Source organism: Triticum aestivum, chromosome 1D (genome assembly GCF_018294505.1).
Source record: "Triticum aestivum cultivar Chinese Spring chromosome 1D, IWGSC CS RefSeq v2.1, whole genome shotgun sequence".
Classification (NCBI taxonomy): domain Eukaryota; kingdom Viridiplantae; phylum Streptophyta; class Magnoliopsida; order Poales; family Poaceae; genus Triticum; species Triticum aestivum.
In genome coordinates this window covers 231,941,493-231,956,528 of record NC_057796.1, presented here as the reverse complement: position 1 = coordinate 231,956,528, position 15,036 = coordinate 231,941,493, and the positions used below count along the sequence as shown (strand labels likewise).

At 44.8% G+C, this 15,036-nt stretch overlaps 2 protein-coding genes across 2 annotated transcripts; one reads left to right on the top strand and one right to left on the bottom strand.

Moving 5' to 3' along the window:
- The first annotated feature begins 247 nt into the window (after positions 1-247).
- Positions 248-3,604, top strand: LOC123181167 (WAT1-related protein At3g02690, chloroplastic). Its single transcript, XM_044593414.1, has 7 exons — positions 248-972; positions 1,062-1,109; positions 1,219-1,341; positions 1,921-2,070; positions 2,587-2,758; positions 2,857-2,917; positions 3,017-3,604. Exons 1-7 carry the CDS (start codon positions 460-462, stop codon positions 3,123-3,125), a joined length of 1,176 nt encoding a protein of 391 aa, XP_044449349.1. The 5' UTR covers positions 248-459; the 3' UTR covers positions 3,126-3,604.
- Positions 3,605-13,147: 9,543 nt separating this feature from the next.
- Positions 13,148-14,345, bottom strand: LOC123167800 (uncharacterized). Its single transcript, XM_044585665.1, has 4 exons — positions 14,180-14,345; positions 13,683-13,764; positions 13,573-13,603; positions 13,148-13,427 (listed from the first exon to the last, which is right to left on the bottom strand). Exons 1-4 carry the CDS (start codon positions 14,340-14,342, stop codon positions 13,371-13,373), a joined length of 333 nt encoding a protein of 110 aa, XP_044441600.1. The 5' UTR covers positions 14,343-14,345; the 3' UTR covers positions 13,148-13,370.
- Positions 14,346-15,036: the final 691 nt, after the last annotated feature.

The window sequence follows — 15,036 nt, the reverse complement described above, 5'->3', positions numbered from 1 at the left end:
ATGCCCTGGTATGCCGGGCTTGGGAGACTGTTGGCCTCTGTTGGCTTTCGCGGTGCTGTTCGAGACTTATGGTAGCGTCAGGTTGGAACTGATGTGATGCTATCTTGGTTTTCTCTAATGAAAATCGGAAGGGGAAAGCCCTTCTTTCATCAAAAAAAAAATCTTGTGAAATGTCAAAATTTTGCCGTGGCACTTGTGGGCCGACCCAACCTGCTGCTTGAAATACAGCCCCAAAACCGAGCTGATCGACTGAAACCCACCCACACGCGTTCCTAAAAAAAGAAAGAAAAAACCCCACCCACTCGCCGAGCGAGCTCAGCTGAGCTCGACACGCCGCGCGAGGGGAAGCACACCCTCGCCGCTCCTCTCTCCTCCCGTCGTGCCGGCCGCTGCCGGGGCCGCCTTTCGACCCGCCGGATCACCGCAGCACCCCGCTCGAGCGCCGGCCGGCAGGCCGTGATGTCCACCGCCGCGCCCTTCCGCCTCCTCCTCCCGCTCCACCCACCACTAACTCCCAGACGCCATTCCGCTCCCGTTCTCCCCTCTGTCCCACGCCGCGGCACCGTCCCCAGCCCCCGCCTCCGCCTCCGTCTCCGTCTCGCAGCCGGGGGCGGCGATGCGCCTCCGCCCGCAGCCGACGAACTCGACTGCGTGGGCACGGGCAGCGACGTCGAGTGCGTCGTCGACGGCGACCCTGGGGCGGAGGAGGGGGTCGCCCCGGCGCTCGCGGGGAGGGAGTGGTGGGAGTGGGTGTCGCTGGTGTCGCCCTTCTTCTTCTGGGGCACGGCCATGGTGGCCATGAAGGGGGTCATACCCAAGACGGGGCCCTTCTTCGTCGCCGCGCTCCGCCTGCTCCCCGCGGGCGCGCTCGTCGTCGCCTTCGCGGCCGCGCGGGGCAGGAAGCAGCCCTCCGGGTGGGCCGCCTGGGGCGCCATCGCCGCCTTCGGTCTCATCGACGCCGCCTGCTTCCAGGTGGATATAGATAGGTGAAAGGCGTGATCCTTAGCGTGTGGTTGTGCGGTTCCTGAAGCCAGCATGGGTTTGGTTTCCTCCTTTTGCAGGGCTTTCTCACCGAGGGCTTGCAGAAGACATCGGCTGGCCTCGGAAGCGTAAGGCTAACTCTCCGTGCTGTTCTCTACCTCCGATGGCAAACAATTGGCTTGCCATTTTGGTCCATCGAGCTGACGATCACTTACGGAACTGTGATCCTCGTTGCAGGTCATAATTGACTCCCAACCATTGACGGTTGCTATCCTTGCAGCGCTATTCTTCGGAGAGTCTATCGGGGCGATAGGAGCTGGGGGGCTCGTACTGGGTGTTGTTGGGCTTTTGCTCCTCGAGGTTTGCCTTTTTGCAATGCATTTCTAATGTTTCCAAGCAATCTCGTATCTCGTCGTCCAGATATTGATTACGATTACAGTAGTTAATAACATGTTAGTAGGACATTTTATGATGATAAAATGTTACATTCATGTGTTATTTTGATGAGGATACACCCACCCACCCCTACATATCAATGGCATAATCACATCATGTGTTATTTTGATGAGGATACACACAAAACTCTGTTGCACAAGGGTGCGTGTGGCATAGTCGGATAGCAGTAAAGTACCAAAGATGCCTTTAAAACACACATGTAATAGACATTGGTATAGTACTACCCGTAAGGCCGTAACAGTTTCGATGACTCAAGTTACTTAAGTTTAAATGGTTAAGCTGAACCTCATGGTAGTAGTAAATGCAATAATTTCCTTCTGCCAATGTTCTGAAGTCGATATTTTTCCACTATTGCTATGTGGGACACTAGAACTAAAGAAATGGCATATCAATCTGTACAATGGTGACTCTTGGTTTATATGAATTATTATTATTATTATTGTGCACGTTATAAGATTTTGATTGTCTTTGGATGTACTTTAGGTTCCAGCACTGTCAGTTGAAGGAAGCAACACATCAGTCTGGGGGAGTGGAGAATGGTGGATGTTCCTCTCGGCCCAAAGCATGGCGGTCGGAACTATCATGGTTCGCTGGGTATCAAAGTATTCTGATCCAATCATGGCAACAGGATGGGTATGCTAGCTGCAGATGAATACACCATCGTTCTATTATAAGATGGTCTCTGTGGCATGCGTTAAAGCACCGTCCATATGCTTTTGTTTTTGTGTCTCAAAATCAGCCCCTATTCTTTTCATGGTTTGCTTTGGCCAGTTGATTCTGTATATTTCCTGGGAGTGCTGATTTGGTAGGCTATCTGAGTAACTCAAGTATTATCTACTGTTCTTATTATTGTGGGGCTTACTGCGTAGAGCAAATGCTTATGAGTTGCAATGCCAAATGAAACTTGAACCGCCTTTGCTGGAAGCATCAAGTCAACCTAGCTTTTCAACGTGTGTACTGTATAATAGTCCCCATTAGAATGTACCTTAGGGCCGGGGCTATCCCCTTTTCGGGAGAAAGAGAATGTATGTTATTTTTATTGCAGATTATGGTTATTTTTTCACAGTATTAGATATGTTCCTGCTTCTAATTATGCAAGCCTGACATCACACCACATAAAATGCTAATGTTATCTCTATTGCTCTGCAGCACATGGTATTAGGTGGGGTTCCTTTGTTGGTTATATCTGTTCTTAATCACGATCCTGCTCTTAATGGACACATTCAAGAGCTTACATGGAGTGACATAGTAGCTCTGGGTTATACATCTATATTCGGCAGTGCTGTCAGCTATGGTGTCTACTTCTACAATGCTACAAGAGGTAAGATCAATGTTCGCTTCCAACCAGTTCAATGCAGTTAGCTCTCCACAATTTATTCTCATCAGCATTTCATATCTTCTTCTCTCTTATTCCTGTAGGTAGTTTGACCACGCTTAGTTCTCTTACTTTCTTGACTCCTATGTTCGCCTCCATTTTTGGGTAAGACTCCTTGCAATATGTTGGACAATAAAATTTAGACAAACATAAAATGCGATGTTTGTTTTCAACTTTTGGTCTGGGCATTCCTTGCCTTTTCAGGTTCCTCTATCTGGGAGAGACCTTCGCACCTGAGCAGATCGGTGGTGCACTTCTGACATTGGTTGCCATCTATATGGTTAACTACAAGAGCATTATAGGCGAGAAGTAAGAGACTGTCAAAAAATTGATAGATTCTGTGCCAGACGGGTACTGCGCTTCACTGGAGCACATGTAACGGCGCTGTGCAGGGGTTTGAAGAGTAAGTACATGTTAGTAATAAACATCCCACCAATTTGCACAGCTTGAAGAGGCATGTCACATGTGCGTCCCCGTATTTCGACTAAAAAGATGGCATAAGCTGGTGCAAACAAGTTCTGTCATCTGTCAAACATAATCAGATGACTCACCCACAACTCCTGTGTTGCACACTGATGAAGTTGTCGAGGACAAAGTCAGCATTTCTCCATTTCAGCACAACTTTCTCACGTGGAGCTGAAAAGTGCAAAGAAAACCAATTGTATGGCTACATAGTCAGATGGTTTGCATAATAGCTGATGTGTTGTACAAATATGGGAGAAGTAGCCCCTATGTACAAGTAGTTGCAAGCATGGAAATATCTAATGAGCGAAAAGCAATTGTTTCTGGTGAGATCTAATCCTTAGGGCCTCTTTGATTCGCAGGATGGTAAAAACATGGGAATAGGAAAAACATAGGATTGAAATGTCATGCTCATCTCAATCCTATAGGAGTTTAGGTTGTTTGATTGCATCATAGGAAAAATGAAGGATTCTTTGAAAGAGGTTTGACTGGATACTAGAAATCCTATGGGAAGTAGTGCAAAAAATTCCTTAGGAAAAAATCCTATAGGATTCAATCCTATGAATCAAACAACCAATATAGGAAAAATTCCTAAGGATTCCAATCCTCCAAAATTCCTATGCAAATCCTTTGAATCAAAGGAACCCTTAGTCTGTATTCCGGAAGTCTTTGTTTTCCTCACAGATAGTTGTGTTCATCAAGAGAACAAAATGCACATAAATTGGTGTCACTTTTGGGATAGTTGTGTTCATCAAGAGAACAAAATGCACATAGACTGGTGTCACTTTTGGGCGACAGCTGCTGCTACAGGGGCCTACGGCGGTGGGCCTAGTCCATAGGGCTGACTGGGTGGCAGCCTGGCATGCGGAGACACTGCCACGATGCAGTTAGGTGAAGACGCGGGTGAGTCACCACCCTTTTTTACCGCGCACTCAACACCTCGCGGTCAAAGCAAATACACCACAAGCGGTGTGACAAGACAGGCATCTTGCTCCCCGGCAAGAGCTCCAGGCATAAAAGGAGGCCCATGGCTACATAGTAGGGGGTTAAGAAGGCCCATGGCTACATAGTAGGGGGTTAAGACATGCACCTTGCTTCCCGGCAAGAGCTCCGGGCAACACATACCACCGCATTTAATGACCTTTTATAATAGCCACATGTGGTGGCCCCTTAGGTATATAAAAAGAGGCCCATGGCTACATAGTAGGGGTTTCAACCCTTGGCATTTGAAGACACTACATAGCTAGGCTAGATCCTGGCAAGGAGTGCTCAACGCTTTATAACACCAAGCTTCACCACCCAGTGAATTCAACCAGCAGGACGTAGGGTTTTACGCTTCCGAGCATCCTAAATTTGGGTAAAAATCACCGTGTCAATTCATCTTCATCATCATGGAGTAGAAGTCGATCTTGAGCGTGTTAGCCCCTCGCCGAACCACAAAGGGGACGATCGTCGTACCACAAAGAGGACACCCCTAGTCCCTAAACACGACAATCCTCCTTCTTAGAGTTGACATCACAATCAGCTGTCATCACCACATCCTCTCTTCCTATATACACATAGGAAAGAATAGGAATTTTTAGTGATAAAATGACCAAGGGATTAATCGACACTGCTTCTGCCATGCATTCGACAGAAAACAACACAAAGGAACGACAAGGCAATGATGACTAGGGTTTCGTCAACCTTAAGGTTATGCTTTTCCATAAAGTTTTTCCGTCCACCACTGAGTCCATCCCTAGTGACAAGATACTTCACAGGGATGGACTCAGTGGTGGGTGGAAAGACTTTGCAGTGGGTGGAAAGACTTTGCAGAACAACATAGCCTTAAGGTCGATGACGCCCTAGTCATCAATTGCCTTGTGATTTCTTTGCGTTGTTTTTCTGTCAAATGCATGCAAGGCAATTGATGACTAGGGTGCCGTCGACCTTAAGGTTATGCTCTTCCACAAAGTTTTTCCGGCCATCACTGAGTCCATCCATGCTGACAAAATACTCTGTGAAGTATCTTGTCACCCGAGATGGACTCAGTGGTGGGTGGAAAGACTTTGCAGAACAACATAGCCTTAAGGTCGAGGACGCCCTAGTCATCAGCCTTGTGATTTATTTTGCGTAATTCTTCTATCAAATGCATGCAAGGAGCAATGCCCATTTATTCCTTTAGTCATTTTGATATTTGTTACTAAAAAAATCTTTTTTTTCTATGTGTACGAGGTGACGACAACTGATTGTGATGTCAATTCTAAGGAGGATCCAAAAGTTACCATTAGAGTTAGCAACAAAACAACGAATAATGATGGCAACAACAACCTAGCAACCAAGGATGATGTTCACTTAACGCTAGTGGAGAAGACGAGAGCCCTCCGTTCAAGGATGACGACTCTCAAGATACTATCCGTGCAATGAATGAGGAGTTGGAGTTGAGCACAACAACATGTATAGTCTTCTTTCGCTCGACTCGAGTTCCTCCACCATCTCATTCATCGCCTTGAGAGCATCCTCCTCCTTATAGTTGACATCACAATCAGTTGTCATCACCTCATCCTCTCTTCCTATATACACATAGGAACGAATAGGAATTTTCAGTGATAAATTGACCAAGGGATTAATCGACACTGCTTCTGCCATGCATTCGATAGAAAATAGCACAAAGGAATGACAAGGCAATGATGACCAGGGTTTCGTCGACCTTAAGGTTATGCTTTTCCACAAAGTTTTTCCACCCACCACTGAGTCCATCCCTGATGAGAATATACTTCACAGGGATGGACTCGGTGGTGGGTGGAAAGACAACAACATAGCCTTAAGGTCGATGACGCCCTAGTCATCAATTGCCTTGTGATTTCTTTGCGTTATTTTTCTATCAAATGCATGCAAGGCAATTGATGACTAGGGTGCCGCCGACCTTAAGGTTATGCTCTTCCACAAAGTTTTTCCGGCCATCACTGAGTCCATCCATGCTGACAAAATACTCTATGAAGTATCTTGTCACCCGGGATGGACTCAGTGGTGGGTGAAAAGACTTTGCAGAACAACATAGCCTTAAGGTCGAGGACGCCCTAGTCATCAGCCTTGTGATTTTCTTGCGTAATTTTTCTGTCAAATGCATGCAAGGAGCAGTGCCCATTTATTCCTTTAGTCATTTTGTTATTTGTTACTAAAAAATCTTATTTTTCTATGTGTACGAGGTGACGACACTGACTGTGATGTCAATTCTAAGGAGGATCCAAAAGTTACCATTAGAGTTAGCAACAAAACAATGAATAATGATGGCAACAACAACCTAGCAACCGAGGATGATGTTCACTTAACGCTAGTGGAGAAGACGAGAGTCCTCCGTTCAAGGATGACGACTCTCAAGATACTATCCGTGCAATGAATGAGGAGCTGGAGTTGAGCACAACATGTATAGTCTTCTTTCACTCGACTCGAGTTCCTCCACCATCTCATTCACCGTCTTGAGAGCATCCTTAAGAATCACCATCCTCGGCTTGAGGGCTCTCACCATATCCACTAATGGTGGCCGACCATTATCATTGGCTGCTAGGTCGTTGTTGCTATCATCGTTAGTTGATGTGATGCTAACTCTGGTGATAATCTTTGGACCCTCCTCCTTAGACTAGACATCCTCGTCGGTTGTCATAAACTCTTCCTCTATTACTGTATAGACCTAGAAAAAATATGGAAATTTTCAATAATAAAATCAATGAAGGGGTCGATGGGCACTAATTCCGCTGAGCATTTGACAAAACAATAACACGAAAGAATGACATGTCAATTGATTAAACAACTCACATGAATTTTCCGGTTTCAGAGACAAAAGACCATGGCGTCGTCGACCTTAATAGCTATGTTTTGTTGCTCCTCTCCAAGGGTCTCCCGAGTAATTTAAGAGAGAACAACTTCCAGCGAAAGATACTATAATGAGACAAAAAGACGAGGAAGGGCGGAGCGACCATGCGAAGTATCTTGTCACCAGGGATGGACTTAGCGGTGGGTGGAAAAACTTTCTGTAAAAGCATAGCAATAGTCATTCATGCCTTGCGAAGTATCTTGTCGATGATGCCCTAGTCATCAGTTCTCTTTCATGCCTTCGTGTTATTTTTTTGACAAATGCATGGCAATAGTATTGCCCATTAAACCCTTTAGTCATTTTATTATTGAAAATTCCTAACCATGCCTTGTTTGTCTATGTTTTTGTTGTCTCGCAAATACATTTAAAGTACCCACCTAGCTTTTTATGTGCCAGATTCTTCCATTACATCTTCACCTTGAAGGCAAGATGCTACATTCAAGGGCTAGTTGGTAACCAAGTCAGTACCTTGTGGGAACGGTATCACTACGTTTTTGTACTGTTGTCGCCGGTTAGATCTTGTTTCAGATGCCGTGAGGCCGGAATCACTACGTTTTTGTACTGTCTTTTGATGTTGCTTCAGTTGTTGCCGGTTAGATCTGGTTTCAGATGTCGTGAGGCGTGTATAAGGAGCTAGCATGGTTCACGTAATAGTTCTAGCACATGTGGTCCTATAAACTGTTGGTACTCTTTATGCTTGCTCTTGATAACATTCTTGTAACACACACTAGTGTCTGATCCTAGCATTGATGTGGGCTTCTATTACGGTCCTCTGGATCGGGGTGCCACATGTATGACTTGTGTACAGTATACATAATACACAGATATAATAGTACAACTACCCATCGTCATAAGTTACAAGGTCACACATTAATAACACCTTAATCGTGTTGGTTGGGTAGACTAAGTGGAATATAAAAGAATAACCAAATACTGAGACTGCCTAGATAGGAAGTTGATGTGAGTGAGGACGAGGACGCTGATATCAACCCTCCTCTTGGGCTACTCGAACCTTTCCACAAGTGCCGCAACAACAACGCTCCACACACTAGTAAGGGCCAGTTCTTTTGGCAGCTTAAAAAATAAGCCGCCTCCTTCCCAGCTTATCCAATAAGCCGCCTCTTTTATTTACTGAGGCTTCTAAGTTAGTTATGGGATAACTGATTTAGAAGTCTCAACAAATTTCTGGACCGGCTTATTTTTAAGCTGGGGAGAGACAACTTATTTTTTAAGCCGCCCAAAAGAACTTGCCCTAAGTTAGCTCCAAGACATGCTTTACCATTGGGATGGCTGATTAAATAGAACATGCCTAGTGCTCTTTCTCTTCGAAATGAGCACCCTTAAGCAAGCAGAGATGTCAATCCTTGACGGGGATACATATCTAGTGCCGCTAACATATGTGGACAAAAGACTGAAGGATCCCACCAAATATGGTTTCGTCACTGGGGATGTTCAAGTTTTTTTTCCAGAACGGGGATGTTCAGGTTAGGAACATGGTGCATCACATTCTAGACCTAACAACAAGACTATTTGGGGTATATAGGCCTAACGAGGGTTGGAAGTGATAGCTACCTAGAAGTTGGACCTCGATAATAGGCCCACTGACGTAGGTGGGCTCCTTAGAGGTGAAACCCTATTTGGCTCTTATAGTGTTGGTTATATCCATAACAATATATAGAAAGTGCTCACACTTGCTCTAAGGATGGGCCCATCTAGTATCGCTCCTACACATGAGCACCAAACTAGTTTTGTTAAGCTTCTAGAAGCTTTCGACATTGAGATTGGTTTTTCTTCTCTCTTTGTTTTGCTGGTTTTCTGTTCATGTTTTTTCTTTTTTCTTTTTATTATTATCAGCAAATAAAAACTTCATGTTTTTTATAAAATTCATCAACATTATTGGAAACCAAGAACAATTTTCAAATTCAATAACATTCTAAAAATTCATGAAATTTTTTCAAATCCCCAATTTTTTTTTCCAAATTCGTGATCCTTTTTTCAACAATGTGAACATTTTTTCCAAATTCATGAACTTTTCCAATTCGTCAATATTTTTCAAATCCACAAACTTATTTCAAGTTCAAGAACATTTATTTGAAAATCATGGACATTTTTATTTAACCATTTTTTCAGATTTTAGAAAATGATTTTTTATAGTAATGTTTTTTGTAAACAAGGAGAGCAACAACATCTAGTGTGTGAGCATGCCCTTTTTTTTTGAAGAAAGCGTGCAAGCCTTCCTAAGCGATCCTGACGAAGCGAGGCAAGCGAGCTATTTTTGGGTTGTGGCCCGCTACATCCGTGTGTGAGTCCCAGAACTCTAGCAAACTCCTGTCCTGATAGCCCCGTCCTACAGACCAAGCTGCTCCACATGACCTTGGATCTGCCCCACAACACAAATGGGCTTTGAAAAGGCCCTCTCGGGTGGGTGAGAGATTCATAGATGCAACAAAAAATTGCACCAAACTATGGACACTCAGAGTCAACCCACTCTAAGGCCAGAATTCATGAGTGGGTCACTCCAAAAAGGATACATGCACAAATTGGCTGGGAGGACGATATGGCATAGGAAGTAGGCAGTGGCTGACAGACAAGGCCCCAACAACGTACGTAGGAGATGACACAAGTGGTACTGGTGGACCCATCGGCTGAGAGAGCGAGTTGAGTAGGAGGCCATCATTGGGAAACTTCGGAAGCACCTCCATCGTCTCTACTGGAGTGAGGTAGACCAAGACAGGTAGCGAAACGGGTCTCTGGCGACTACCTGTAGGCGTGCAACTATCATGCTGGCCACGAACCCTTGACCGAATCATGGTAGGAACTACGACGACCAGAGAATCATGGCAGGAACTACGACGGCAAAACGAATCATCACACACATTAAGGTGGTGGTCGAACGAGGGGCCGTCACGCCATCAATCCAGATCAGATAGATTGACCCTCTTTGTGAGGCACACCTGGCCACCAAATAAAGGAATAGACTGGCGGGTATGGCGGCTCGTCCTCAAAGCTAGGCGAGGGAATCCACTTTGGCGTGAACTGGGGAAACGCATGGCAAACACCCATTAGTCCTCGACACGATCAAGCTGGATGGGATCATCAAAGAGCAGACCATTAGACGTTGAGGCAACCTCCTGAAGGGTGGCAAGAAAATCTACATCTCCATAACATGGCATGCACACCAAGAAGAAGGTGGAAGCTTAGCTACATGGAATCTTGTTTAGAATTAAATACGACACCCAACAACTAAAGACAATAGTGTCTTCCTTGTCATGTGCAAGTGTCAAAAGGATCGACAACCAGCTCGACACCTTTGATGGGCCTGAGGTGAAGCGATATTTAGTCCATGTAGACCCGTACATGGACATACCACCTTTGGTTCATCGTCTGCTTTTCATCTCACATCATCACTAAGTGTAAACCTCAACCACATAGTCAAACGATCGAGTCACGGTAGCATGAATGTAAAAGTTGATGAAAGAATCATCCGGATCATGGCACGTGACACTCAACGAGTGCAACGAGAGATAAAGAGGTGCATCTAATGCCTTCCTGCCAGCATGGGCTAGGTATCATGGCTAGGATCAGTGGTCTTCAGCAGCATGACATGGTTCCACAATGTGAAAACCGATTGCTCAATGAAAAGGTGGAAATGGTCACTATGACTGTACACGAGAGCGACAAGCCAGGGATGAAGAAACGCTACCACTCAATGACGAAGATGACACGAGAAAGCAAAGACGCTGAGGCATCAATGAAATTCTGAATGGATCATGTGCCCATTAAGGTGACATACACAATTGTCCCTATGTGCACACAGAGTTGCATTGTGTGTGGCGCGCGTATGCTTCTAATGTTGGTAATGGTGTGCAGTGACACCTGGGGCTCATCAAATTTGCTGGTGTCGCCTAACATTGTCCGATGTGATGTCATCGAGCTCCAGTAGAATAGCCACACACAATGTGGCAAATGATATATATTGCTTTTCGGAATGGTAGCACAAGCCTTATTGTCGTCCTTCGAACATCTCCACATGGGTGAGGCGTTAAAGTGATGGTGGTGGGGTACTCATCAGATGTGTTAATGGAGTCATTGTTGGCCGAGATGTCCGATAGGGGATTCCACCCGTACCCAAGGTGTGTCATCGGGTCCACATCACTCGAGTCAAAGATGAAGGTTGCAGATGCGTATATTCATGTGCCTTTTGCAATGGTGATGGTGGTGTGTAAGTCAAGGGGGTCGTTGGAGCTCGAGGTCGGTGTGCAACCCCTAGAGCAACCCCTCCATGTACAAGATATGTTGTTGAGTTGGGGTCACCTAGTTCATTGTTATGAGAGATAAGGGCAAAGAGTTCTACTCCATGTCTCAAGGTGGTGAATTGTAAGCCAGCTAGCCGAGGGGGTTGGCGGATGGATGGACCAAACCAGAAATGGCACACCTCCTTAATTGCTCCTAGGATGGCCTACCCTAGTCATGACTCATCATTTAGGTGATAGGATGTCATCCACAATATTTTGACTTCCTCCATGCGTTTGCCACAGAAGAACTACTCGCAACGGTTCAGCCACATGTGCAGGTCGATCAAGCTGTGATAAGTTGGCAATCAAGCTTGTGGAAGCATGAGGTTGCTGAAGCTCGAGCCGGAGGCATACTGGTTGTGGGTTGGTAGGGTTGGGACGGTGGTCGATGGGGTGTGTAGCCATAATTGACAAGGTGTGTGCTTGCCAGCAACCAAGATGGCGACTGTGGTTAAGAAAGAGAGTAGCAGATGGCAAGTGGTGGTAGGATGTTGCTGGAAGATTAATTTTCGACGTATGTTGGTGCGCGGAAGGACGAAGCATGATAGGCAGAGGATGGAAGGGTGGTTGTGGTGGTGGGATGTGGGGGTCAGGAGAATATTAGTGGTTATGGGAGGGAGGCGAACGTTGATGGTAAGCCTAAGATTGGTGGTTGATCTAGAAAGGCTGGCGGTAGACGGTCACAATGTTGAGGCTCCAACATCGCCGTTGTTGGGCTAGAGAGGTGTTGTGAGGCATTGCAACACCTCCGCTAAGAATGCATGCTCCTCCCCTCGCTCGCATGTGAAGTTCTCAAGCTAGAGGGCGATCATTTTGATGGTCTCGGCGATGTGTTGCTCCTCTATGTTATCGCCCGCCATCGTACATGGTTGTGATCCCAAATTGGTAAACTCTAAGCTTCTAGGAACGATAAAGAAGATACGAGGTAATTATGTGAATGCTTTATATCCCCGAGAAGGTGCAATGCATTAATATAGCTTGCAGACAAGTTGGGGGCCTAGTCCGTGAAACAACTAACTTGACGGCTAAAAACTAACTTGATAACCAAGGAAATATCGAACAAAACATCTCGCTTGACCTGCTACGGCCGTTGGCCTGTTGACCCAACAAAAAAAAAGCATGGAGTAAGATTAGTTTTATTCACCTACAAAAATAATGTGTAACCGGGACTGATAATACATCAACATCATGTAGGAACAAGGTTCTAGGTATCTTTGCATGGAAGGTAACTCTGGAGGGACACGTTGTAACTAGGTAATACTCCCTCCGTTCTAAAATATAAGTCTTTGTAGAGATTTCAAATGGACTATCACATATGGATGTATATAGACATATTTTAGAGTGTAGATTCACTCATTTTGCTCTGTATATAGTCATTTGTTGAAATCTCTAGAAAGACCTATATTTAGGAACGGAGGAAGTAGAAGTGTAGTCTAGAAATAGCCAAACTAAATCTCTGCACTTTAGAAACTCCGAAGTTTCATTGTTCTATTTTTCACTAGACATGCTTTTCTCTCAGTAGATATGCGTATTTCTAGAGCGGATAATTTTTTTTCTATGTTTGTCGATTCCAAGTAGGGTCAGACGGGAAATAAAACTTTCACGCATCGAGGTTAAACACTGAAAGACGAACGGGAGGTAAAGCTGACAGTGAGATAAGCGGCAGCAAATTAATCAGAAATAAACACAGAAATGACCCAATTAGAGTCACAGCTTATGCGTTGGTATATATTTGAAAATAAAAGACTCACAGCATAGTCACACCCAAAGTAAATATAATAATAGTGTAATAATAGGAATGTTACCTACTGGTGGGATTGGGATTGTTGGGCAAGGAGGACCATAGAGAGGTTTAATGGGTACACCGTCCAGCTTGAATTCCATAAAGTGTACATGTGTATCAGCAACAGCCTTCCATTCGGCCACTTCGTTCTTTTGAACCAGTTTATCATATAGTTTCTTGAAAATGGCATGCTGCAGTGGTCTGGTGAGCAAATTCATCCACCTATGAAATGCAACGTTTAAGAAGACCAAAGAAAATAAGATACTATCACCAAAAAAAATGCTTGAACATACTCGTTGCAAGACCTAACCAAAGTTTTTTTTTTTCGAAACGGAGACCTAACCAAAGTGGCATCGGTGATAGGTACCTGTAGAATGTATGACCCGATCTTGTGCAATCTGCGGATAAAGATACAATTTAGGAAGCAGTAACTTCTGGATACAAACAGTAAGAATAATTATTCGCGAAGGTATTTACTTTACTAAGCTTATTATCCAAAGTCTTTGCCTGCATGGCATCCTCCCTCCACGGTCTTGCACGGATGTTACTCGGCTACAACCTGTCATTTTCATAAGCGAAAATAGAGACAGCAAAATCAGAACTTTGTGTTTTATTGGCTGCGCTCCACGCCTCTCCTATATATTCGGACGACCTTCTGTTGTGTTCACATACAACTGATATTCGATTTTGTCTAGGACACATTTAGATGTGCCTTAGTTATTGCACATCTAAGTGACACAAGCATGCACAGACAGGAAAAGGAAAAAAAAAATCCACATGAATCTTCGTGTAAGATCAATGATATAGGACTTAGATATGCAATACTTATGGTACATCTAGATGTGCTTTAGCAAAACTGATATTCATATTCAAACACACAAACTGACGGACCCATATATATTCGATCGAACAAGCGTTTTGTTGCCACACATTCAAACGCACAAACTGACGGGAATTTAGAGGATGATACGAACCTCCAACAATTTGCTGGTGCTGTGGAGTTCGGGTCGGCCTGCCGAGCGAACGAGGGTTCGTCACACCGGAAATCTTCGGGCAGCGGCGCGCGTCATAGAGTCTCTTGGAAAATGGCAAACTTATCGTCAAAATCTCAGCAAAACCTAAATCCCGTTCAAACATGTGTATGTATCACATATCAAGCACGGACCCCCAAATCCCGCAATTACAAAGTCGGATCAAGAGCAGGTAATGAGATAGTCACCAGATTCAAGAGCGAAGATTTGCCTGCGCCGCCCCCGATCAGCCGCCAAAGGTGAGAGGGACAACTAGCTAGGCAACAGAAACGACTTGGGGACTCGGGAGCAGATCAATTTTATCCCGAATGATCGTTGGCTTCCTTATCCGGTTGCATGGATCAATTGATATTTTCCTAGGCTCCTCGCATGGACCGAACCGCCGAAGCAATCCACTTAAACCCTAAAACATCATCATGTCATTCTCAAAAAAGAAAAAAGAAAACATCATCATCATGTCAGGTTTGGAGCGCTAGCCGGAATGTTTTAACGATGGCACGTACTTACAAATCACGTGCAGGGGCTAATCCTTGTGAGTAACGTGCACGGCAATAGATGATCATTGCAAAGTGGCTGCATACATACGTGAATATCTCACCCATGCAGTGAAAATAATTTGTGCATGCACCTTGCCTACCATGACACTGCTTAGTATATGTACATATTGTTAAATATATTGTGTCTTGGACTCACCTCCTTGTTCATCTGTACAATTGAGGTTGTGGCCCCCCTCTATTCATCATATATAGTTGTATACGTGCCTGATGCACCGATTAATGCAATTGAGTTGCACAACCTAT